The sequence below is a fragment of the Hyaloscypha bicolor genome, assembly GCF_002865645.1.
Source record: "Hyaloscypha bicolor E unplaced genomic scaffold K444scaffold_183, whole genome shotgun sequence".
Classification (NCBI taxonomy): domain Eukaryota; kingdom Fungi; phylum Ascomycota; class Leotiomycetes; order Helotiales; family Hyaloscyphaceae; genus Hyaloscypha; species Hyaloscypha bicolor.
Genome location: NW_020194685.1, coordinates 547,938 through 572,043, shown reverse-complemented (window position 1 = coordinate 572,043; position 24,106 = coordinate 547,938). Strand labels below are relative to the sequence as shown.

General features: G+C 49.6%; 11 protein-coding genes across 11 annotated transcripts; 8 read left to right on the top strand and 3 right to left on the bottom strand.

The window, feature by feature from the left end:
- Window positions 1-281: 281 nt before the first annotated feature.
- Window positions 282-3,216, bottom strand: K444DRAFT_260310 (uncharacterized protein). Its single transcript, XM_024871403.1, has 5 exons — window positions 2,925-3,216; window positions 2,761-2,856; window positions 2,039-2,709; window positions 1,010-1,991; window positions 282-927 (listed from the first exon to the last, which is right to left on the bottom strand). The coding sequence occupies exons 1-5, from the start codon at window positions 3,043-3,045 to the stop codon at window positions 437-439; spliced, it is 2,361 nt and encodes a 786-aa protein (XP_024727062.1). The 5' UTR covers window positions 3,046-3,216; the 3' UTR covers window positions 282-436.
- A 1,237-nt stretch (window positions 3,217-4,453) lies between these two features.
- Window positions 4,454-6,901, top strand: K444DRAFT_575503 (uncharacterized protein; the record flags this gene model as incomplete). The annotated part of the gene is made up of 10 exons (XM_024877480.1): window positions 4,454-4,892; window positions 5,451-5,657; window positions 5,708-5,756; window positions 5,808-6,200; window positions 6,250-6,315; window positions 6,365-6,430; window positions 6,480-6,545; window positions 6,595-6,660; window positions 6,715-6,762; window positions 6,812-6,901. Coding segments are annotated over exons 1-10 (1,317 nt in total), but the record flags the coding sequence as incomplete, so codon positions are not given.
- Window positions 6,902-8,462: 1,561 nt separating this feature from the next.
- K444DRAFT_546773 (uncharacterized protein) lies at window positions 8,463-9,020 on the top strand (the record flags this gene model as incomplete). Its single annotated transcript, XM_024876255.1, has 1 exon — window positions 8,463-9,020. A coding segment is annotated over one exon (558 nt), but the record flags the coding sequence as incomplete, so codon positions are not given.
- A 1,273-nt stretch (window positions 9,021-10,293) lies between these two features.
- On the bottom strand, window positions 10,294-12,023 carry K444DRAFT_260206 (uncharacterized protein). Its single transcript, XM_024871402.1, has 3 exons — window positions 11,425-12,023; window positions 11,174-11,374; window positions 10,294-11,051 (listed from the first exon to the last, which is right to left on the bottom strand). Exons 1-3 carry the CDS (start codon window positions 11,640-11,642, stop codon window positions 10,517-10,519), a joined length of 954 nt encoding a protein of 317 aa, XP_024727059.1. The 5' UTR covers window positions 11,643-12,023; the 3' UTR covers window positions 10,294-10,516.
- Window positions 11,883-12,772, top strand: K444DRAFT_621524 (uncharacterized protein). The gene has a single exon (XM_024881927.1). It carries the CDS (start codon window positions 12,206-12,208, stop codon window positions 12,416-12,418), a length of 213 nt encoding a protein of 70 aa, XP_024727058.1. The 5' UTR covers window positions 11,883-12,205; the 3' UTR covers window positions 12,419-12,772.
- A 1,584-nt stretch (window positions 12,773-14,356) lies between these two features.
- Window positions 14,357-14,596, top strand: K444DRAFT_508984 (ankyrin repeat protein; the record flags this gene model as incomplete). The annotated part of the gene is made up of 1 exon (XM_024873416.1): window positions 14,357-14,596. A coding segment is annotated over one exon (240 nt), but the record flags the coding sequence as incomplete, so codon positions are not given.
- Window positions 14,597-14,740: 144 nt separating this feature from the next.
- On the top strand, window positions 14,741-14,956 carry K444DRAFT_511458 (uncharacterized protein; the record flags this gene model as incomplete). Its single annotated transcript, XM_024873465.1, has 1 exon — window positions 14,741-14,956. A coding segment is annotated over one exon (216 nt), but the record flags the coding sequence as incomplete, so codon positions are not given.
- Window positions 14,957-15,216: 260 nt separating this feature from the next.
- On the top strand, window positions 15,217-15,699 carry K444DRAFT_503792 (TPR-like protein; the record flags this gene model as incomplete). The annotated part of the gene is made up of 1 exon (XM_024873374.1): window positions 15,217-15,699. A coding segment is annotated over one exon (483 nt), but the record flags the coding sequence as incomplete, so codon positions are not given.
- Window positions 15,700-16,533: 834 nt separating this feature from the next.
- Window positions 16,534-17,141, bottom strand: K444DRAFT_637563 (uncharacterized protein; the record flags this gene model as incomplete). The annotated part of the gene is made up of 2 exons (XM_024884138.1): window positions 16,534-16,931; window positions 17,033-17,141. 2 exons carry the CDS (start codon window positions 17,139-17,141, stop codon window positions 16,534-16,536), a joined length of 507 nt encoding a protein of 168 aa, XP_024727054.1.
- K444DRAFT_260074 (uncharacterized protein) lies at window positions 17,087-18,054 on the top strand. Its single transcript, XM_024871401.1, has one exon. The coding sequence runs from the start codon at window positions 17,149-17,151 to the stop codon at window positions 17,638-17,640; it is 492 nt and encodes a 163-aa protein (XP_024727053.1). The 5' UTR covers window positions 17,087-17,148; the 3' UTR covers window positions 17,641-18,054.
- A 3,620-nt stretch (window positions 18,055-21,674) lies between these two features.
- On the top strand, window positions 21,675-22,283 carry K444DRAFT_637562 (uncharacterized protein; the record flags this gene model as incomplete). Its single annotated transcript, XM_024884137.1, has 3 exons — window positions 21,675-21,856; window positions 21,906-21,995; window positions 22,055-22,283. The coding sequence occupies 3 exons, from the start codon at window positions 21,675-21,677 to the stop codon at window positions 22,281-22,283; spliced, it is 501 nt and encodes a 166-aa protein (XP_024727052.1).
- Between the last annotated feature and the right edge of the window lie 1,823 nt (window positions 22,284-24,106).

Below are 24,106 nucleotides of genomic sequence, written 5' to 3'. Positions count from 1 at the left end.
AGTAGGGACAATGAGGCCTCTATAGATACCTCTATGACATGATGGTGGATTCTTGTACGGTAATAATAGTAAAAAATAAAAAGTCAAAACTTGACTCCTGCTCGGACGTGGTGTTGTGTCAAGCATATGAATCTATAATGATAACTCTGTAAGATTACGACGGGCGCATTCTGATCAGTACTCGCGAGAACAGCAAAGCATGGCCATATCGGACGAATGAGGACGGAAAAGAGACAAAGAGATGGTCAACAAAAGATCCCAACACCCATGAGACAAAAGGCATCTTTGCAGAAGATTTCAGATTTCAAATTAGAGAACGTAAGACAAATTGCCTGTCCAACCAGAACGCCATGTTTCCTTGCATCCTTCATCCGTCAAAATTTCAAAAAGATGTACAAAGAATCCCCCTTCTTCATCCAATTTACCAAGCCTTACCCTACCGTCTACTCTCATCCAACTCCTCGGCAAAATTACTCCTCCTCTTCGACGCGGGACTCCCACTCCCCTCCCCACTGCCAGGCCCAAATGTCCCCTCACCACCAGGTCTCGCACTAATATAATCGCTCCCCTCCACCCGCGGTGGACTAACAGGACTTACCATCGCCGCGCCCGCGCTAGTAGAAATGCTCACACCGCTCGTTTCACTGATGCCTCTCAAATGGCCTTTATCGGTCTCACTCAAATTAGACACGCCGCTGATAATCCTTCCCTCTTCCGGAGAGTTTGGCGATGTGGCAACGGGGGAGATGGCGGGGATAGAGGGATGCCGCCCCGAGACGTGGGAGACTGAGGAGGCGGCTGAAGTGTTGGATGCTACGGACGGGGAGGAGCTAAGGCCCTTGGGCGAGTTGCGGGAGGTGCCACCAGAGAGAGCGAGGGGTGTGAAGCCTGTTCCGGAATCTGAGAGCTCTTGAGGGCGGGATGTGTCTGTGTTCGTCAGCATTATATACGGTTTTGTGAGGGTGAAAAGAGGGAAGGGGAGGAAGGGAAAAGGGGGAAGGGGACAAACCCATCATCTCATGCACCTGTCCACCACCGATCTCCTGCGGCTGCGGCAAATACGGGTTGTCCTCATCGTAAGGACTACTCGGAGTCTCATCCGTGGTAATAGTCGGCGCTTTCGCATCCACATTCACACCGCGCAGCCAGCCCAGCACCCCGCGTTGGCGGTCCACTGTGCCGTTCTCGCTCTGCGTTGCGGTGCCGTTTGAGCTGAGGAGCTTGCGGCGGCGGTAGAGCATGATTGCTACAACGAGGCAAGTGATGAATACCAGGCCGAGAATTACGCCCAGTACGGGTGCGAGGAATGAAGGCGTCCCGCTTCCTGGTTTGGCTACCACGGAGGGCAGGGTAGGCCGGGGGCTGGATGAAGTGGTGGTCGCGTGGTACGGGTACCAGGTTGTTATTTTTGAGGTATTGTATTGTTGCTGGAAGAGCGCGATCATGGTTGCGTTTGAAGAGATGGTTGAGGAGGGCGCGGTCTGCGTTGCGCTGCCGGTGCCAGTCCCGCCTATCATGTCATATATCATTGCGGGCACGGTGTAATTGCTCCACACGCTTGGGTCATATTTATCAATCCATTCAAGGCTGCTGAGGTTGAAGACCTGGATGACGTTTCCTTCAAGGCAGTGGAAGGAGGTTCCAGTAAGGGAAGGGTATCCTCCTATCACGAACATCTGATCTGGATATGGTTTCACGCATTTATGTCCAGCACGACCGTGGGAAAGCGTTCCTGATTTGGCTTTCATCCACATGAAGGAAGGGACGGAGAGAATCCAGACGTCGTCACTGTAAGTTCCTCCTTGGTCAAGGCCATTGAAACCACCATACCAATAGATGTTATGACTTGATCCGTCTTGAGCAGACGCTACCACAGCGCAGCCTAGGGTCATTTGGCCTGGGGGTGTCCCCGATGTTTCTTGCTCATACCAAACTTGGTTGGCGATATCGTAAACAGCCACGGTCGTCATGAATGCAGGGCTTTGTTGTTGCTACAAATGTCAGTGTCAAAATTCAGAATTGGAAGAGAAATACAAACACTCAGAGCCCTCTGCGCTGGAGTATCGGTTTGGTTGACATTTGCGTACGCGGGAAGGATAACTCCACCGATGGCCACGAGAATTCCTTGCTTCGAAACGGGGACCCAGACGATTTCAGCATTGGCCCTCCCAGGAACATTAGTTGGAAGAGTGTAGTTGTTCCACTTTGCTTTGGTTTGAGAACTCATATCCACCTCAATCAAAGTTTCAGACAGGTCATCGGCGTTCAGAGAGGCATTACCAGAGATATAATATATCGGCCCAAAAGTCGAAGATCGTAGTCCACCAAAATAGAATCCAAGATTTTCAGAAGGCACGCTGACAGCTGCGCCATCGGTGACGTATCTGGTAATCCCATTTGGCAAATATTGGAGAACAAATCCATTTCCAAATTGTTTCGGCGGACCATTTGCATATTGGTTGTACTGTGCAACCGCGTTGTCTGGAGGCGCTGGGTAGGCATCTGTCAATGAGAGAAGACCTCCATATGTAAACCACTCATAATCATTGGCAAACATTCCTCCATCATAGTACAATGGGCCAATGTTATTTGCTTCGCTTCCGCCGGCACCCTTCGATGTCGTTCCGAAGACATTGCTCATGTTGAAGGACTGTGTCGTGCTGAAGGGAGTGCTGAAGTTCAAGGAATATACAATCCCCAAGGGATTTCCTGAGAGAGTAAGCATCCACTGCTATTTAGAGAGTGTTCTTGCTGTATTACCATCATTAACAGGTGCTCCATATGTCCCATCGGACATCCCTGGCTCCCACCACAAGTAGCCTCCATCGATGTAGACAGTGTCACGAATAACAGCAGCTGCATCTCCGTTAGTTGCGGTCTTTCGGCAAAGAGCAGCGACGGCCCCCAATATCCAGTGAGCGTACCTCTTGGAGCTTGCCATGAACACATGGTTGCGTTGACCTGGCCTGTCGCCCATCCCGCCTGTTGAGCCGCGCAGAGCCGCGCCAGGAACCCCGCAATCAGAAAGATAATCAACGAGGCCATGATGAGAAGAGAAGCCCTAACTTTCGTCGAGAAGGCTGTAGGATCGTGGAGATGATGAGGCTCGGCGCATGAGGCAGGACGTTGGAAAAGCTACACGAACACTCTGTCGCGCGTCTCGATCAACAATCTCCAGTAGGAATGAAGGTTTGGAATCCGCCACCCTCTCGGTCGAAGTGAGCCTTCCGCATTCCTGGTGCAACGCTGGGAAGGCCGGGGGGCAGGGCCAGATTTCGTGATTGCTCTGACTGTGCAGCAGGTGCAGCAAATGCGGAGGGGATGCGGCCCTTGCTCTGCAATACGGTGTACGCATACGACACTCCAGTGCTCCACGGACTGGAGCTCCTCAACAGTCGGCGACTGAGGTGATCATGGTGGGGAGATGCCTGCACCTGCATCTGTCTTCAGGCCGATTGCCCCTGCAAGTCCGTTGCCGTGCAGGATTGGCGGACCTGGGGTCTCTGATTGGGGGATCTGGGTTGTGATGCACCGCTGGTCGCTTGGCTGGGTCGTCGCATCTCTTCAGCCTTGCGGTCCAGCTGATTCTTTCACCGATTCTTCCCATCCACCGTAGGCCGCTCACTGGAAAGCTACCCTGCAGGATGGCTTGAACGCGAGAAAAGCATCTTCCGGCTCAAAGAGCGCCATGCAGTCAAACAGCCATTTCCACGGCGCAACATCCCGTGTGGACAGCTCCGCCACAGCCACAGAGCTGATAACACTTGGTTGATATCGATCCAGGTCCCAAGGCCTCGTCGAGAGTTCGCCATCACTCCGGAGACAGGGTGCTCGCACGTCGGGTAAGTGGATTATATTGGGAAGTATTGAATCGGTCAGCCTCTCTTCCAGAGCTTTCCGCGCTGGCCAGAATGGGGTCGGAGCTGCTGTTTCTGGGCAAAGGCACAGGGATGGGACTGGCCATATTCAGGGTGCCTTTAAGCTTACCTTGCCTCCTCTGCTGCACGTGCAGAGGGCCGGGGGGCGCTCCTCTGGCGACGAGTTGGGATGGATTTGAGAAGCGCGGAGAGAGAAGGTTGGTCGCATGCATCGTGAGCGGCAGAGGCAGAGGCAGAGAGGCAGCGGGGCTGGGCTGGGCAGAAAAAGGCGTCGGTGCGGCCTGACCGATCGCGTCTTAGCTCCCCCCGCCTTTCCTCCCCCCACAGCCAATCGTTGGGAGACTCGCTTATGCAGCCAACGAATCCACGCCAGCGAAGTGAGACCACGCCTACAGTACTTCTATTTCTGGCGCCCTCCGAGCAGACGACATCTGCAAGCCTCATGCACCAGATGCATCTTCACCAACTTACTCCTCCAGGTGCAAAATCCTCCTCCTCTCACATTCGAGCCTACCCGCCCACCTTGGAGGCCTCGAGGCTCAGAGGCTCAGAGCTCCAACTTGGCCCCCAAGATAATCAACCCGAAGGAGCCCCGGCACCATCGGACCAGAAGCTTTCGAGAGTCACTCACTCCACTGCATAGACTCTTCCCAACCACCTGTAGAAGGCGGACGGAATCTGGCCCACCATCAAGCCCGGTTTACGGGAATTTGTCTTGGACGAATCGTCCCGTCGGGCAGGACGAATCATGCTCCCACTTGGCGGCTTCTCAGGCACACAACTTGTTTTTCGTCACTACCAATCAGCCACAGACTGCTGTGCGTTGTCGAGTCTTGTGCGGCTCGTTCCGGACTTTCCTGTGGATTCTGCCGAATCTGCCTGGGCTTGTCATCCGATGCAGACTCACCGTGGAGATAAACCAGGGTCCTGCGGATCTTTCGAGTCCGCTGGGACCGCGGCAGGCCCTCTGCAAGCCGCTGTCACGGCCTGCCAATGCAAGTGTCGCTCCTCTAGGTAACGTGGTGTTGTCCAGATTCTCAACCTCAGCCCAGCTCTGTCTCCACTCTTGCTTTGTCCCCGAGCCGCTTTCTTAAGTGAGAAAACTGCGTAATAAAATATTCTGCTCTCTCGCTTGTCTTTTTGTGTTGCATCGTACATCCTCGTGGTATAAGCTGCATCTGTTCGGGAACATTGAAGATTTGGAAAGCTCCAGCCGAGGCTGGCAAGGATCACCATCCTATTGGTCATCACTATCCCTGTCAGGCCGCCTCCGACCCCCCTGCCCAAGGCTGATGGGACCCAGTCGTACCTAGTCATATAATAGCTCTCAGCCAGGCGCCGCACCACCACTTCTGTTGAAAAGCGCAGCCGTTCGTTGTTCCTGTTGCAGAAGTACGCAGCCGTCTTCTAACCACGCTCGCTCGCGGATTGCAGCAGATTGCTATTGTCGATTCCGTCGTTTCGCCGCAAACTCTTTGCGTCGCGATATCCTGCGATGGTTTGGAGCTCAAGTTTGGGGGTCTTGGTGGGCTTGGTGACTGTGGTGCAAGGCCAACAATTCCTGAAATATAGGAACGCAACTTTACCAGCACCGAATGCGATAGTGCAGACGATCGCACAAGCTACTCCAGATACTGGTTCAAACAGCGGGTGCTCTTCTTGTTACCCGGGTCCCAAGGGGAATTGCAACACAGATAGTTGCAGTGGCTGTCTAGTGTGCCAAACAGGGTGCATTCCCTCGACGGTGATCTCGTGGAGCACCACCACATGTTATTCAATGTATGTTTGAACCTTTTCAGAGATATGCGGTATTTCTAACACTGCTCAAGCCTCTACTCGACAATATGGACAACAGACGTGGAATACCACGCCACGACGGTGCGGGGTTATGTCCCTGATGTCTTGAATTGTTGCTGATTGAGAGACTAGGTTGACCATTATGAGACGGATTACAAGACCGACTATGAAACTCGCTGGGAGACCGACTTTGAAACGGACTACAAGACGGAATACCAGACGGAATACCAGACGGACTACAAGACGGACTACCAGACGGACTACCAGACGGACTACAAGACGGACTATCAGACGGACTATGAGACAAAAACAGCCTACGAGACCGACTACGAGACAAAAACTGATTATCAGACGGACTACGAAACCAAAACAGCCTACGAGACCACATACGAGACCGACTACAAGACTGATTACAAGACTGCAACGGACTATGTGACTGACTACAAGACTGCAACAGACTATGAGACTGACTACAAGACGGTGACCGATTATGTGCCCACCACGGAAAGTGATTTTGTCACTGTTGTATGTTGAAATCCTGAACATAAGCTGCTAGGTACTAAAATCCATTTAGGACGTTCCGACCACGGTGGATGTGCCGTCGCCTTATCCCACCACGGAAACGGATTTTGTTACTGTCGTATGTTTAAATCCAGGACATAAGCTGCTGTGTACTAAAATTTCTTTAGGACGTCCCGACCACGGTGGATGTGCCGTCGCCTTATCCTACTACGGAAACTGATTTTGTCACTGTTGTATGTTTAAATCCAGGACATAAGCTGCTGTGTACTAAAATTCCTTTAGGACGTCCCGACCACGGTGGATGTGCCATCGCCTTATCCTACTACGGAAACTGATTTTGTCACTGTTGTATGTTTAAATCCAGAACATATACTGTTGGGTACTAAAACTGCTTTAGGACGTTCCGACCACGGTGGATGTGCCGTCGCCTTATCCTACTACGGAAACTGATTTTGTCACAATCGTACGTGAATTCATATGCCAAGCGCCGATTTATTTGTACTGATCATTGCTTTAGGACGTTCCTTCGCCATACCCCACCACAGAAACCGATTTTGTCACCATTGTAAGTTTGAATGTAAAAGGCAAACGGCCGTGTATTGATTTTTCGATAGGACGTCCCCTCGCCTTACCCGACTACCGTGGATATCACGATTGATGTTCCAACGACGGTGGATCACTCTTTCACTGACACGGTCTCAGTGGTGCGTTTTTTGAACTGGAACCCAAGCTATTAGTGCTGACTTTTGCTTCAGGATGTTCCAGTCACCGTGGATGTTCCAATAACAGTTGATCACTCGTTCACGGATACGGTCTCAGTGGTGCGTTTTTTGAACTAGAACCCAAGCTATTAGTGCTGACTTTTACTTCAGGATGTTTCAGTCACCGTGGATGTTCCAATAACAGTCGATCACTCGTTCACGGTTTGTTGCTCATAAGTGGATTTTGAAGGATGGAAAGCTGACATTCTTTAGTTCACGGAGACGGATATCGTTAGCGTTCCAGTAACAGTTGATGTTCCAGTCACGGTCGATGTACCTGTCACAGTGGACGTTCCAGTAACAGTCGATGTGTCTGTCACAGTGGATGTCCCAGTAACAATCGATGTTCCTGTTACAGTAGATGTTCCAACAACAATCGATGTTCCTGTTACAGTAGATGTTCCAACAACAATCGATCACTCATTCACTGTATGTTGATAACCGGAGTGTTGAGAACACACAGCTAATTCCTTTACAGGTTATAAACGATCACACTGTTACAATCCCACCAATCACCACAACTCAAGTGACCGTCATTACTGTGACTACTCCTACTGTCCTTCCGGGCACGACATTGACAATAACTCAAAGTGGAACCACAATTACTTCCATCCAGCCTCCAGTGACCAGCATTGTGACCAGCATTGTTACACAAATTATCACCATCGTTGGGCCGACACAGACAATAACTGCTCCTGGAAATATCATTACTGTGACCACTTCTACTGTCCTTCCGGGCACGACATTGACAATAACTCAAAGTGGAACCACAATTACTTCCATCCAGCCTCCAGTGACCAGCATTGTTACACAAATTATCACCATTGTTGGGCCGACACAGATAATAACTGCTCCTGGAAATATCATTACTGTGACCACTTCTACTATCCTTCCCGGCACTACATTGACAATAACTCAAAGTGGAACCACAATTACTTCCATCCAGCCTCCAGTGACCAGCATTATTACGCAAATTATCACCATTGTTGGGCCAACGCAGACAGTAAGTGGTCCTGGAAGTACCGAGACAGTCACGGAATCATCAGTCGTCACTTGCCCAGCTCCAACGAACTCCGCACCCGTCACTCCACAAGACACAGGACCCAACGCTCTCTGGGGTTGCTCTCCAGGCTTCGTCTGCAGCCCTCCCAAGCCCGACTCTTGTACCGTCTTTGCCCAGCCCCCAAGCTACGACTACCTCTGCGACGCTTCCTTCTGTATTCCATCTCCCCCCTTCACACCTGTCGTATGGCCCGATCACGAAACCTCCTTCTACCCCCCAACACAAGGCTACTTCAACTTGCCACCACCAGCATTCGGTCTCGACTACGGCATCTTCGCCGAAACTGTCGTCAACGGCGTTGCAACCGGTGACTGGTCGTCCCAAGCCTCCATCACGCACTTCCCTCCCGCAGCCACAGCCGCCGCAAAGAAAGTACGGCACTTACCTCCTCAGGCACGTGCACTCCCAGCACCACTCCAGAAGAGAGACAGCACTATCGTCCCCGCCGTCTGCTACGCACTCTGCAACAATTGCTATATCGAAGCGCAAAAAGTCGGCAAGTCTCCCGCGCTCTGCTCTTCCGGCTCCGCGTTCGAATCCGAACTCAGCGCCTGCGAAAGCTGCGTGCAAGCAAACGGCGACTCCACAAAAGCCACCCTCCAAACCTATGTGTCCCCTGAGTTCGCACCTTTCATCACCTTCTGCAATGCGCAGCCGCCAGCGCAGCCGATTGTAGAGAGTACGTCCATTCAAGTCAACACGCCACCGGCAGTGACGCACAGTGTCGTTGTCGCGACAGAACAAGCACCCACTCCGACGATCAGTGTTGGGGTTACGCGCACCAACACACCGACGCCCTCTCCTTCTCCTGCCACTCCTCCTTCGAGCCCGTCAAGCACAAACTCGCAGCCCTTCTCTCAAACGAGCACGAATCTTGGCGCGTCGACGAGCGCGCCGTCGCAGATCCCGCCGGGGTCTAATGCGGGGAATCACTTGAACCCTTCGATGGCTTTCGCGGGATTCATTGCGGGGATGTTGGCTCTAGCCCTCGCCCTTTGATTCCCTTTTTGTTTTTTGTTTTCGGTGATTTGAAAGCGTTATTATTCATATGAACGAGGCGAGCATTGCGTATCATGATTTATTCCCTTTGTTTTGATATTGATTTCGAGCGAGCATGATACCCACGATCCTTATATACCTACACGGAACAGCGGGATTTATAGACGATACGACATCACACGATCCTTACGAATTGAGATACCCGACACACTGTCATTTTTGCATGGAAAGGGAGATACCCACACTCATTGAAACAGGCGTTTTTAAAATTTGGCAAGATGGGCATAATGGAAAATCAAAGAGATTGATTTACAAATGTGTAGGAAGTGAGCTACAGCGAATTGTTTTTGTTTAATGTTTATTCTATTCTTGTATATACCTTAATCCTGGAGATTGATGGGAGAGCAAGGAAAGGAAGGGCGAGGAGAGAGTGCCCAGTTCTTCAGAAGTCAGTTGGGAGGATTGAATCAAACGTTTGAGATACAGTGTCAACATTTTCAGACTGCGTGTGATTGCGAGAAATGAGATTTAGAATCCAAGTGGGGTGATCGTGCTCATCAAAAACTTTTGAGACTTCAACACCCTGAAGGCAATCTCTTTCTTTCTTCCCCTCTCTGATTATATCCGTTTTCCGCGCCATATCAGGTTGACTTATACTCCCTTTTAGACAGCTCTAGAGGATGTTTCCGGACCAAGTCCCGGCTTGTTTATTTCCTCTAAGATGAGGTCATGAACTGGATGGGAGAGGTTGCTTCTAGGGAGGGGGGACTAAAGGAGTGTCACATGCACAGTATCGAAGTGCGCCGCGGACCCCATCCCGACATTCATGGCCTCCCCGCCAATCTCTTTTGGCCCCGACCTTCACTCCTTCTCCAATATCATGCACTCTCACAGCCGGTCACAGCATTCCCTCCTCATATACCGACTGGTTAAATCCTATATCTCACCTTCTGAATATATGCTGACATTTAGGGAGTGGCAAGTGATTCGGAAATGGCGACGTCCGGCAGCAAGGCTGACAAGATGCTGGGTCTTGATCGTAGTCGACTGATCTTTTCCATCCTCACAAACTCGCTTTCTGGGGATTAGTGCTAATTTCATCGAGTAGTCTGATAGAAGTCAACTATCATTACTCAGACAGCCCGATTGGGTTGGCTCCTTCAAAGCAATCTGACACGAGCCGACCATCGTCAGACCCAGACCCTGTCCCACAAAGCAACGACCGTCAAAGCAAGAGATCGTTGGCCTCACAGAGACGCCAGCTCCTAAAGCTAACGAGCAAACGTTCCTCAATCTGATAGACTTAGACTCTTATCGGCAACAGTACCACTCCTCACCAAGGTCTTATGTCGTAGCGAAGTTCATAAATGAATTAACCGCTGCTGGGAATATGTGCTGCAGGAAGAGAGTATTCAAACTTGGATTGTGGCATTGAGAATTTAGTACTGCTCTTATTTGTCCGCTCGCCAGGAGGCGTGGTTAGATAGGGAGTATAATCAACATGGCGTAAGTTTCACATATGCGCATGATAGGACTTCTTCTGTAGGTTGCTCTGCCTCCTCAATCCTCCTCTTCTTCGCCATCCTCTCGGACGTTTCAGGTCCAGCAACTCTTTGCTCTCTCACCGAACATTCCTCTTCATTGACAAAAAAGTTGCTCAGAGGCAAGTCCTGTTCCTCCCATGCGGTCGTGGCCATCGCCCTTCCAGTACTTGAGCATGCTCGATAATTCGGACTGTTGATGATGTCGACGAGAAGCTCGCGGGGATATTTGCCGTGGTTACAGATCCTGGACATCGACCAAGTCCGCACGATGTAGCGACGCAATGGGCTGCCTTTGGAGGTATGCTCATACGCGCGAGCAAGAGCTGATGAAGGGAGTCTCTTCCTCAATATCCGGGCCTCTTCAAGTTTCTCCATTGCCTCGTTCTGCAGACTGGGAACAAGCACCAAGTCTGCTAACAGCCACAAGTTTATCAAGGCTTCGCAGGATGGCAGGTCTCTCTTATTGTTTTCAATGTCTTGGGTGTACCTATTCCCAAAAAGAAATCAAAGTCAGCACACTTCTTCCAGGTAACTTTGGTAGTAGAATGTTATAGGAGCCGTTGGACGTCGTTGCGAGAGAAATTAATACACTGAGAAGTCGCAACTTACAGCCAATTGACGAAGATTCCAAACGCTTCCGTAGATGTGTCCTTTAACTTCATTGACTGAGTATCGCCCTCCGCAAATTTGCCATTAAATGCTGCGTCGAAGAAGGGCGAATAGTAGCAGATAAAGTTCTTGTGGACTCGGTAGGTTTTCGTATTTCCAAACGGGGAGATGACATGAACCTCGACAATCGGTTGAGGATCCCTAATCATTTTGAGGAATTGTGCAGTTTATTGGAACGTGAGGTTGCTTACACTAGATTTGGGGGGTCTCTTGGCCTCTTAAAACTACCGCTCTGCGCGTCTTCACGTCCCTCTAAACCGCCCGGCTGCTCTGCTTGGCTCGTGGCCTCGACGAGGGTAGACTCTGCACTGTCCATGGTTCCAGTGGACTGCTCCCTGGGTATGACTTGTGTTCCAGGGAGAGGGGTTCGAAGGTGGAGGCCCAAGGCAAAGAGAAGCTTCTCGTTCATGCCAACGTGTGAGTTAAGATTGGATTCCAATGTCAATGTCCTTCAATTGCGCCGCTTCAGCATCCGGACCAAGTTCCTTGGTCATGTAATGCCGGCCGAATTGCTTTGAAATGCTGCTGTTTTGAGATGAGGCTGATGATTGACTTGTAACGTTCCTTCGTAAATTTGGGGTTGCTTCAGGAGACGCGTCGAAGCGCGTCTCCAGCACGACCCTTCCAGAACCATCATTTTATCTCAACGTCCACACTTCAGTTGAACAACCATCACGATCTGGACTCGGAATGTGCGACAAATGAGAGAATCTTCAGAAAAGACATTCAAAGGGGAAGTATGTGAAATGCAATATCCAACCTAACTGCGTCGCTTTCCCAGGGGTGGTCGCAGCATAGGTACAATACCAGGCTCCTTCCTTCCTAGCAACACAACGACTCACACTTTCGCAACCGACGATTTCGAAGCGCTTATATCGACAACATGCTCGAAAACTTCGCCTTCTTCCCAGCTCTGCCTCGCGAGACCCTCTTCTAAATGTGGGAGCATCTCCTCTGCTCTCGAGTCATGCGATGAGATCCCTCCCGAACATCTCACAGACCTCACAACCCTCGTGGACTACAACCGTTCCCACGACGTCTGCGCTCGCTTCTACACCTCCAACATCGAACCTTCTCCCCTCTCCTCCGCCTGCGCAGAGTCCCGCGCTTTTACCTGAGGTGGTACGAGACATGAAAGCTCAAGAACAGGGAGTACAAGACGAGAGGCGTGATGTGGAATCCTGATATCGATGCCGTTGCCTTCTTGGGTGGCAGGACGGGTCGTTGGTGCAGTTGCACATGGCTATCTTCCCAGAGCAATCCATCACTGAGGCCCCATAGCATTCGGACGATTTCAATGCCTGCCGGTTGCTTCCCATCGATTCGGGAGACTCGGTGTGGGCCCGGCGAATATCTGGCACATGAAAGGGAGAAGGCATCTAGTACGGAGTGCCGTTTGGGGGTTGGGCGGCTGGAACAGGTGGTCGTGAGCCAAGAGGATGGTTTGTATGCACTGCCATTTTGTATCCACTTTTGGAGAGTTGGTGTTCTCGAAGAACCTTGGAGTGCAAGATTCGTTGTCCCTCATCCCGTGACGTCTTTTCATAAAACTACGTACTCTTTGCCTACTTTTTATTATTTACATTATGTTTCATTTAAACTTCAGTATCGGGCATGATTATATTCTCGAGTTTGAACTTTTCTGTTTATTTAAGCTCTGTTAACAGCACCTCAGCTGTACCAGGCGAGATCAACCACAACGCTCCTTGCGTCTATAAGTACTTCATTTCACTGCCATAAATTTTTTTATTAAAAAAAAAGCTTTATTGTAAAGTTTTGTTGAGGGAAAAGCGGCAATCTGAGCTGAGCCTCAGCTGAATTTCAACTCCAAATCGAGTACAGCTGCAGCTACAATTATAGAAAGGTAGCCCCACCACCCCACTTTTTGTCGATTTTGATGTTTGGCTATTAGTCGAGGGAGAAAGTAAGACGGCATAACGTTGAACTCAAGTAGAATATTAGTGCTTCCCTCCTTTCTATGACCTATTCATACACCATTTCAGCAACCAGACTGTTTTAAATATCGCTTCTGGCTTATTTCAACCTCCACACAAACGGCAGCCCCACTCAGTCATGGATTCCGGAAGCCACACCCGAAAAAAGCGCTCGCAAGATGCCAACACAAATCAGTTGTTGCAAGAGCTCAACGAAAGGTTTCATAAGCATCTCCTCATCAGAGATGAGTAAGTTGCCTATCTACCGAACCGAAGGTAGCTCAATTAGGGGCTAATTATTAGATACGCACCACGCCGTAGAAGGGGCGCGATATTTTCATTGCGAAGAGAAAATCCCTCCTCACACCTACTCAATATCCCCCGAGAGATCCGAAGCAAAATTTTGTACTATGTACTCTGCCCTGCAGATACGTATTACTGCTATACCGGATTTGGCCGGGTCATGGAACTGCGGTGGGGAGGTTTTGGGAACATTGGGCATCAACCGATTGTGTTGCCCAAAGGGCTTCCAACAGCTGCTTGCCTCCGAGGGCTTCCGACAGTTCTTGCAGTGAACGAACAACTTCAAGAGGAAACACTAGACGTACTTTATGGAGATATTACTGTTGAGACCACTATGGGTCCCGATTATTTGGTGCCCCGCCACTGGCAATGTCCTAGGCGCTTGATCGACCTTACTCGACTCACGAAGATTCTGTTTCCGATCCACCTAGACCCACTTTGTCCAACAAGATCAGACTTTCCTCCATTATTGAGAGCAGCACAAAACCACGGTCTCAATACTAGGACGCAAGAGGTGCATTTGCGTGTTCTTCAATGGATGTTGAACAGTAATCAGCAGAAGAAAGAGCTGGATGTCCGGCTATACATTACGTGGAAAATGATGGATACTGCTGAGTCAATGAAAGGGGTCAACTCTCTCATCTTCCCTATTATGGAGCTGCAAAATCTCCAAAGCCTGCAGATCTGGATTTGGGATATTATAGAGAGGGAGGCTGATATCAATCCGGCAAAAAGTGCAGTTTTTGCCGCAATCGAATTGGCTACAAGAAGGAGACCGGATCTGCGCAGCCTGATGACTCTGAACCTTCTCACCGAGGCTGCGGAACGCGGTATAGATTCGCATTGTGCCACTGTCAAAGATTCCAATTGGACAGCACTTCATGAAGCAGCCAGCAATGGGAACGAAGCGGAGGTTCGGTTATCTCTCGATGTTGGGGCCGACATTGAGGCCAGGGACACGAATGGATTCACAGCATTGCATCATGCTGCTCGCTCTGGGCAAAAGGAAGTAGTGGAGATTTTAATCGAGGCAGGGGCTGACATTAACTACAAAGGGGGAAAGGGGTTGACACCGCTACATCTGGCGGCTAGTCAAGGTCAAGAAACAGTTGCACGATTACTGATCGAGAGAGGGGCAGATCTGGAGGCTAGCGACAGCCTTGCCGGATATACAGCATTACATCATGCAGCTAATAACGGGCAAGAGCCTGTATTGAGACTCCTTCTGGAGCATCAAGGCGTCGGTATTAACGCCAGGGACAATAAGAGCAGGACACCGCTGTCGATAGCGATATCAAAAAAGCATCAAGGGAGCGCCAATCTGCTACTATCTCACAAAGATATCGATGCTGATGCTCGCGACGACAACGGCCGTAGCCCACTGTCATTGGCTGCAGAAAATGGCGATGAGGAATTAGTGACACTACTTCTTGAGCGCGGAGACATTGAAGTTCAGTCCAAAGATAATGGCGGACGGACACCAATTGAGTAGCCAGCCTATTTCTTTGTCCCATTCCCTGAGCTCCTTAACTTACTGGTCGGGACGATGTTTCATACTCCCGGCCCTCTCTCTTCCCTTAAAGGGAACGCTGCTAATTCGTTGATAGGTGGGTTGGGGCTCGGGACGGACTTGGCCTAAGGCTTAGACGTCAGCTCCTCGAACATAAAAGCGTTAGTATGGAGGACATCTCAACATTCGATGCTATCTTCAAAGTAGGCACCCGTTGCGTGATGGATTCCATGCCAGAAGAAGCCGAGGAAATGTACAAGCGGGCAATAGAAGGGAAGAAGAAGGTTGTGGGCCTCGAGCATCCCTCCACACTTGATTCACTCCACGATCTTGGCATCTTCTATGCGGATAGGAATAGATTAACTGAGGCCCAAGAAGTGCTCGAGAGTGTGTTGAAAGGATACGAGACAACAAACGGCATCGACAATACGACAATAGTTACCGTAGTCCACAGTTTGGGCCGCCTTTACAGGCTTCAAGGCAACCTATCCGATGCTGAGAAAATGTTGCAACGCTCGGTGGATGCGTACGAGGAGATTAATGGCTCAGATCATTTCCAAACATTGATGGCGTTTTACAACTTGGGTCTGGTCTATCAGGATCAGGGCAAGCTAAGGCAGGCCCAGGAGTTGTTTCAAAAAGCATTGATTGGGCTTGAAAACGAATTCGGTTGTAGTCACGGTGTTCCGCGGGCAGTACTAAACTCCATTGACGCCATTAGGAAGTTGATGGAAGAGGGTCCGAGTCAAGCTCCCTAGCTAACTGTGAGAGTTATTGGGATTGCTTTTAAACTGTCGGCAGATGTGAGAGGTGAGTTAAGACTCCGTTTGTAGTTCATAGCATTCCTAATGAAATAGATACTCGGAAGTCATAGGCTTTCCTTACACACTTGATGCATTTGATGCACGAGAACATCTCCTCTCGCATTCAATCCAACAAATATAGCCCTTCAAGTTTCGCTAGACTTTCAATCATCACCCTTCGGTAGCGACTCCATATGGTTAGTCTAGTCTGTCAAGCGATCCGACTAAGATGGCCATGGCGAGGGGGAGGGGGTAATACAGGTACAAGCGACACGCACGTGATACCCCTTTTCAGTGTCACGTGCTGAATGGCGACTCCCTTTTCAGTCCCGGCCACGATCTCAGATCAAGCCAACAAAGCAGCACTGGTTCGATTTGGCATATATACCGCTGCGTAATTTGCTTGCAAGTCTCTGGTAGTCTACTGAAGGTCCTGGGTCTGGCACCGAAGGAGTGACTCTTGAGAGTTGAAGATCCGCTAACTCCCTGATCCCGCACTCGGACATCACCAAATCGAGCCAACTAGGATAATTCCCTGTTCCGAGGGCAATTCTGTTATTGAGTTGCAGATAGATTATAGTATTGGGCATGGAAGTTGCCGATTGAGTGGGGTCGAAAATCGGCGTCTAACGGTCTGTACAGTGATGCTTGGTCTAGCTCACGGTCACTGTCCCAAATCATAAGTGTCATATCTGGTGATGTGAAATTATGAATTTACGGTTGTACCTTAGTGTCACGTCATGCTATTGTTCAGAAAATTGTCCATCTGACTGGAGTCGGTGATTGCCACTCGGCAGTCAAGGTTCGGGTTCTCCTCTTGTCGATCTGGTAACTGGCAGAAAGCTGCAAACTAGCCTTTCGAGGACACTCGAGATTGTACATCATTTGGCAAGACCGAGTCTGACTGACTCCTTTCTCCTCTTCTCTCCACGCCGCCAAAATTTCTCTCTTGGTCTGCTCTTCCAGATCTTTCAGCTCTTGAATCTTCTCTAATCTCTCCTTCTCCTCTCGAATCCTACTTATCCTATTTGTCAGAAGCTCCACCTTACGTTCTCGCTCTTCATTGCTGGGCCCCGGTGCAACTTTGCTTGAAGTTGCTTGCTCTTGCAATGCGGGCACATACGAATTCGTACGGTGAACTTGCAAGGCTGGTAGGTGAATTCGAAATTTCCAGCTCGTGAGGAGAGGGGAAGGTAGTTTTCAGTATCCAAAGATGTGATGTGACTTTTCGGGTCAAGCTCATGCACACCTGCCAAGTCGTCTTGCGACACTACACCTCCATTTTCCATGCCAATGCTTGCAACGACTGGTGCCAATTTCTCTTTTGATTTCAGCACATCCGTAGATTGCTCGTCCATCTTGGGTATGTTGTGTTTCGTGAATAACTCGTGGGAGTTCGCATTCGTGAGGAGTTCGTGGGTGTTCGGTGGCACGGCTTTCTGGGTAGCTTTGAACGTGCGTGCGTTCCTCTACTTTCGACACCGAAGGAACAAGATAATAACAAGCAATACGAGGACGACCAGGATTACAGCAACTGAGACTCCTGCCTTGGCACCAGAAAATAGCTCGCCAGGGTGTGCCACCCGAGTTGTTGAGCCTGAAGGTGCCGAAGCCGGGACCGCCGTTATAGTTGTCGTGCCGCTGGGCCTGAATGTCGTAGTGACCCCAGGAGAAATCGTTCCTGGGGGTCCATTGAGGATTGAAACAACACCAGTGTATTTTATAATTGATAAGGGGGTTGTGGGCATAGAAGAAACCGCCGTTAACGTTGGAGTGCTTTCCTTTCGTTTTATCAGGCCTCGGCGGTTTCTTGACACTGCTGTGGTGACTCCGGTGATGCCGAAGAACGGACTGTAAGAATCGCAAACAAGTCGGTCAATGAATTCAGGCGCATTGCTAATGCATATGAAGAACTTTGCTCTCGTGGGAGGACCGAACGCGTCAGGAAGTATCAATGTTATCGTACTGTTCTGGATTACACCACTTTCGACCACGCATGCTCCGCAATTGTCTTGTTATATCAGTGTCGAGAGACAAAATGACAAGGAGTTATACTTAATCGGAACTTGGGCAACTGACCATGTATTTGTTGAGTTCAAATCCTCTCCTAAAGCATTCGTTTGGCAGACAAATAGAGCCAGACTGAAGGCAATACCATTCGAAGCTGAGATTTCCGGAATTTGCCAATATAAACTGGCTGGTGTGGGCAAAAGCTTCCCGGACACATTCTAGTGGTTCTCGAAATAACTGAAGCTTGGGGTTGAACTCTGAACTGGGCTGCTTTCAAACACCGTCGTGGTAGTAGTTAACGTGGGAACCGCAACAGTCGCATCTCGTGCCCTAAGGGTATCTGCCATTTGGCCCCAGGAAAGAGGAATAATGATCACTGTTGCTCATGTTGCAATGGTGGTGCCGGAAGGAGCTAATTCTGATGCCGCGATTGAGGGGGTGCGTGCGAAAGGGATCGGGTTTCTCAGTCTTGACTTGGGACCGTTCGGGTGACTTCCTGGCCTTTCCCTTTGTTTTGATGCTCACGACCAATGAAGGTTGTGAAAGAGAAGGGAAGTATTACCACTAGATAGTGAGTGGGATCTCTTGACCCTTCGATGAATAACGCCCCTGGGATTTTGCGCCTGCTGTGTAACACCAAGTCTGTCCGAAGGAAAACTAGCCCCTGAAGCCTTCCCAGCTCGCGTATCCTGGGCTGTAGGGGAAGTAACACCGCCCCCCCCGAGCCACTTGCAATGTCCGTCACGGCAGTGCCCTCGAAGGCCGAAGGGACATCTTCATCTTTTGCATTGTTCTAAAGGAAGCCGCGTGCTTCCTCCGAGCAGCACATATGGAAGCACGTTTTCGCTATGACCATAGGCTCCACGAATCACATCCACACCAGGGTCATGCATGTGCAGACTGACGAAAATTGCACATGTTCACACGCGTTTATTCATGTGTGGCTCCCTTGGTTTTGGCTCCTTGCAAGGCTCCGCGCTTCGTGAGCCATCTTAATAATTCGGAATTCATTTCCTGAGAAATCGCAAAATATAAAATAGAAATTTCTTCTACTTCTTTTGCAGAATCTACCCGTAATTATTGCGCATCTAACAATGCAGCTCGGTCCCTTTTTTTTGTTTCATCTTCCTGGCGCGTTGGTTATGTAGAATGCCAGACATTCTGAACATGGGCAAAGATGCAATTTGGGGGGAAGACGGTTGACAACTCAGGAAGGGACAGGACATTTTCATCGGGGGGTGAAGGGCGGGGTCCTTCCTTAATAAGACACGTGCCCGTGTCAGGCCCTCATGCTTACCTCCCAGGCAAACTACTCCTTTTCCGAGCGCCCTCTGATTAAGAAGGCTGAAAACCGAGCTGGTAGCCGATCAGTTGGCTAAGAAGTAAGAGAAATCCAAAGAAGTACTCTGTCCTTAGGGACAGTAGAATGTTAAAACAGGATTATGGGAATCGAGACCGCGGAGGCTGTGAAAGAAAGCTTGGTTGTCCTGACTGTTCGCGGAGTGCTTTGCAAGTGGCGTCCGGTGTCTTGTCGCACGATTTGTCCATCAGTGGCGGAGTCTAGGCTGCCATACTGGTCATGCTTTGATGGGAAACTGGCGTGTCGTTGACAGCTGAATTAACTTGGGACTAGACGGCCTATTGCAATACGTAGATGTGCAAGGAAGGGTTGAAAGGACGAGCTGGTCTTGGATGGTGCAGTCGTCACGTGATCTCACCCCTTTCACACCATCTTTGTTGCACGTCGCAGCTTCAGAGAGCAATGTTCAAGATGAATTCGGATGGCTTCATTCATTAATTCATCGACAAGTGGAGAGAGTGAGGTCCATTCCATCAACGATAGATATCTTGAGCATCAGAATCGGAACTTTGGCAGTTCTAAGTAGGGAGTCACGATTTGCCATCCTGTTTCCGCCCCACACGAGCGAGCGACAGGTCGGTATTCGGTTCAGCTGCTATCAATCTCGAAGACTGTGTGTGAATGGTCCAGATTCGACGTAGAAGTCCTCTGCAATGAAAGCACCGATGTTGATCCTTCCTGAAGAGATATACGGCATTGGGCTTCAGAGTTATGTTCGACTTGTGGATGTTGATGAAGAGTAAGGAAGGAGTTCTGCGTCGTCGGAAATATCGCACGACGCTGAGCAATGGCAATGTCGAGAATGCCCGATTCCGCTGGTTCTGGTTGAATGAAGAACTAACGGTTTTAGGTGTCATGAATGCGATTGATTGTTGCAGGAATCACGCTGAAGGTGCGTACGTATGGGCAAGAAGAGCACACCGAAGTGACGAAGCATTTCACACGGGATGGGCAGGTGGGCAGCGGAAATGAAAAACGAGTAATCTTTCCTGGTAGCAGGCAGAGCAGAGCGCAAGTCATCAGAAGTCGCACTTGATATCGAACACCAACGGCTCTGCGTTCTCGCAGTGACTGCGTCGGTCGGCATTTTATATCATCGTTAATAATGAACTGTTAGGCAATGAGATTGATTGATAGTTATTTACGTCCAGCGGAGTACCGGTGAAACTGGCTATCCTGTGAGCTCCCGAAGGGTATGGGGTCGTGCGAAGCTATGGAAACATAGATGTGCGGACCGCGGAAAGCATTTCAAGTATGAGCGAACGTGCCGAAAGGCTGGTGACTGTGAGCCCTCCCCGCTGGTTGGGATGGCCAGCAGAATATGCGAGAGGGAAAACCCTCAAGAGTTGCTCGTAGAGAGCGTGCAGTGTATGGGCCGAGAGGCCTATGTTCAGAGCTGGAGAAAACGCAGCGAGTCAGGCAATGAGAGAAGACGCGGAGGATGTCTCTCATGACATACCAAGGAACCGCAGCGAGAATTGTTGAAGGTTATTGGGGACAGGTGCAGCTTCAAATGGGCTTTGCTTTATAGGACATGGTACTGCTCAGAGGGTTGGAACGTAATAGGAGAACCGCTCCTGTCAATGCACCGATTGTTTGTTCTTTGTATTACCAACTTTGCTCGGTAGGTCTATAAGTTAAAAAGTAGGCTGCAAAACAGTATGCAATAAGCTGGGGAAAGAGTGAACTAACCACGCCAGTCCTGTGTTCCTGACCAATTACCGGTGGCGGACGGTATGAAAATGCTTGATGGGGTATAGTTCGGGGGGCTAAGCACACCCTGGGCGACGTTTTCACTTGCATAAAAAGGACCTCATCCCCCCTTCTAATACTCTCTTACTTCCAGCATATCACTACTTTTGGATACAAAAACCTTCGAGGTCTTCCGTCAACTGCTTGAGTAAGTCGTCTTTGACTTGAGGATCAAGTTCGTTAACTGTCAATTCTCAACTGACCACTGATCGTGCATGCAGCCATCCTCCAAACAGCCCCGCTACCTCAGTGCCACTTACCCGCGACACTGCACTCGACATTTCCTCCACCGAAATACAATCTGATCCACAACTCACAAAAGGTATTTTAAGCCTCCATTTGTACTGCAGCTAGACCACGAGCTCTCACTCCCTCGTTACCGATCACACCAATAACAACCCTCCGATTTCTTCGTTCCTCGACTGCACAAAGGCGGGAAATGGCGGCAGAATTCTGTGAACCCCACCAACCATTCATTCCAAGGCTCCAACAGTGGACCATTGGCAGAATATATTTATTTGTTTCAGATTGCTCCTAATGGTGCTTGCGTCAGCGGCGTATATTTTCGAGCAGCCCCTGAAGTCTCAGGCCTTCATATTCATATTTCGCATCAGTTCTCCATTTGGTCTGATTGTTCTACTCCGTTAACTTATGTAATGTGCCAGCAAATCCCAGCTCCCATCTCTGGGCACTCCCCAATAGCTACTCCACGCTCGACACCCCTTGCATTCTCGGAGCCGACACATCCTGAGATATCCCCCTGTCCACCATGCCCTCCACACACGCGCTTCGGGAGGGACTAGAGCATTATGAACGAGAGTGCGGGGCTCGGTCAAGGTCTATTATCACCGTCTGCTCAGTTTCGAGCGCACTGGAAGGATGGTTAGCGGTGTACCTCGAACAATATCTGTCTCGAGATATGGCGATCTTCGCCATTATTATTTGGCTTTGGTAAGGCATCCATGCCGAGCAGGAGGGACTTTTCTAATAATTTACACAGCTTATTGGCAATTTGGATGTGGGCCATGTACGCCACCTACTCCAGATTCTGCAACGATTTCCCCAGCTTCAACAAATGGCACAAGGCATGGTGAGTTCATTGTTCTAACTCGTGTTATAAGACGCTTTATGTGCTGACTGTGAAAATAGGTGTGGGCTTTTGGCTCTAATCCTCTTTTTCGTTTTCGCAGACGTTGTTGGAACTAAGATGGGAGGAAGACTTCTTCTAGTAGGCAGCCTCATGTTTATCGCTTTGTCGATAATTACTGCGTATGCGCTGCTATTAGTATTTGGCTGGGTCGTGAAACACGTCCAGGAGCTTTTAGTTCAACTAGGCAATATGAGGAGCCCCGCCCCAGCGCCATTGGACTGGTGCTGAAATCTGTCCATGGCTTAATTGGTAAGCTCGTAAAATATTCTTGCGGGATATATTGCGCTAACATTAGGACCTCATCCAAGACTATCCTTCGGGAGTCACGCGCATTTTTATATACGAGCCGCTGCGAGGGAGGCTGCTCCTAAGTGTTAAACCCCGGCCTAGCTGTCACGATAGGGAAAGTACGATGGCGCTGTACTATTAGCTGTATACTAGACTAAGGGGCACTTGGTTCTTTTCAAATGTTATTCAAACTAAATTAAGTGGGGTTGGAGTCATGTTGAGTAGTCTAATAATCGGTCACGATAGTGCTGGGCTTTCAGGGCAAGTGCGGGGTAGCCGCAGGCATTTCAGCACCCAGTTCGGGCCAGCTCTAGGGCAGGATTTTAGGCGGTAAGTGGTCAAAACACTCGAGTACTCGAGTACTCGAGCACCAGAACACCAAAATCATGGAATCCAAAGCTACGAATCGCATGGTACTTAAAATTAGGCTTGGAATTGCACTAAAATTATACTGAGACTTGCACTTACTATTAATAGAAGCTCTTTACGTATCGCAGTGAGCTGTGCCCCAGGGAGCCTCCCCCCTAGAGGCCGGCCCCCTCTCCCCTCTTCCCAAGAGCTGCCCTCCAGAGAGCTCTTTATATATTGCAGTGAGCTGTCCCTAGGGAGCTGCCCCCTAAGAAGCCCTTTATATATTGCAATGAGCTATCCCAAGGGAGCTGTTCCTAGTAAGCTGCCTCCCAGGGAGCTCTCTCTCTAGGAGCTGCCCCCTCCTCAATCCCAAGAGCTGCCTTTTAGGGAGCTCTTTATATATTATAGTATACTCTTCCCTAGAGAGTTCTTTATATATTATAGTGAGCTACTGCCTTCTAGAGAAAAGATATAGGTAAAAGATAATATAAAATTAGTAAGGTATACCTCAAGTCTTGAGGCTTAATTAAATCTGTTATTGCCTGAGGCATCCTAGCTTTTGCCAAGGGAGCTATCTCCCAGAAGCTGCTCCCCCCCCCTTCCCTTCTCCAGGAAGCTATTTCCAGGAAGCTCTTTATATGTGATATATAAAAAGTTTATTAGGGGATAGCTTACTATAATATATAAAGAGCTTCTTAGGGGGGCAGCTTTCTGGGGATAGCTTCTTGGGGGGCAGTTCCCTTGGGATAGCTCTCTGGGGGCAGCTTCCTTGGGATAGCTCACTATAATATATAAAGGGCTTCTTAGGGGCAGCTTATTATAATAATATATATAAAGAGCTTCCTGGAAGGCAGCTCTTGGGAGGGGGGAGGGCAGGGGGACGGGAGGCAGCTTCTGGGAGGGGGGCTCCCTGGGGCACAGCTCACTGCGATACGTAAAGAGCTTCTATTAATAGTAAGTGCAAGTCTCAGTATAATTTTAGTGCAATTCCAAGCCTAATTTTAAGTACCATGCGATTCGTAGCTTTGGATTCCATGATTTTGGTGTTCTGGTGCTCGAGTACTCGAGTACTCGAGTGTTTTGACCACTTACCGCCTAAAATCCTACCGTACAGCTCGTTAAGCTCGCTGGTTGCAACACCTCCAACATTAAATTTTAGTCGTTTTTATCAAATTCAAAAAACAACCATGCATCCGATTAGGATTTTTTCTTCTCATATAATTATAGCCCCTGATTGGGTGAGTGATCGCGCAATAGAAACCTTTTTGATTAAAGAGCATCCTGTCGTGGTAATAATTGATTAAGTGAATTGCAGGGTCTTGCTAACTGGCCCCGACACAACCACGCCTAGGGGCAGGAAGCGCTTCTACTTCCCGTTATAACGGGGGTCGGAGGCTACACACTAGAGAAGT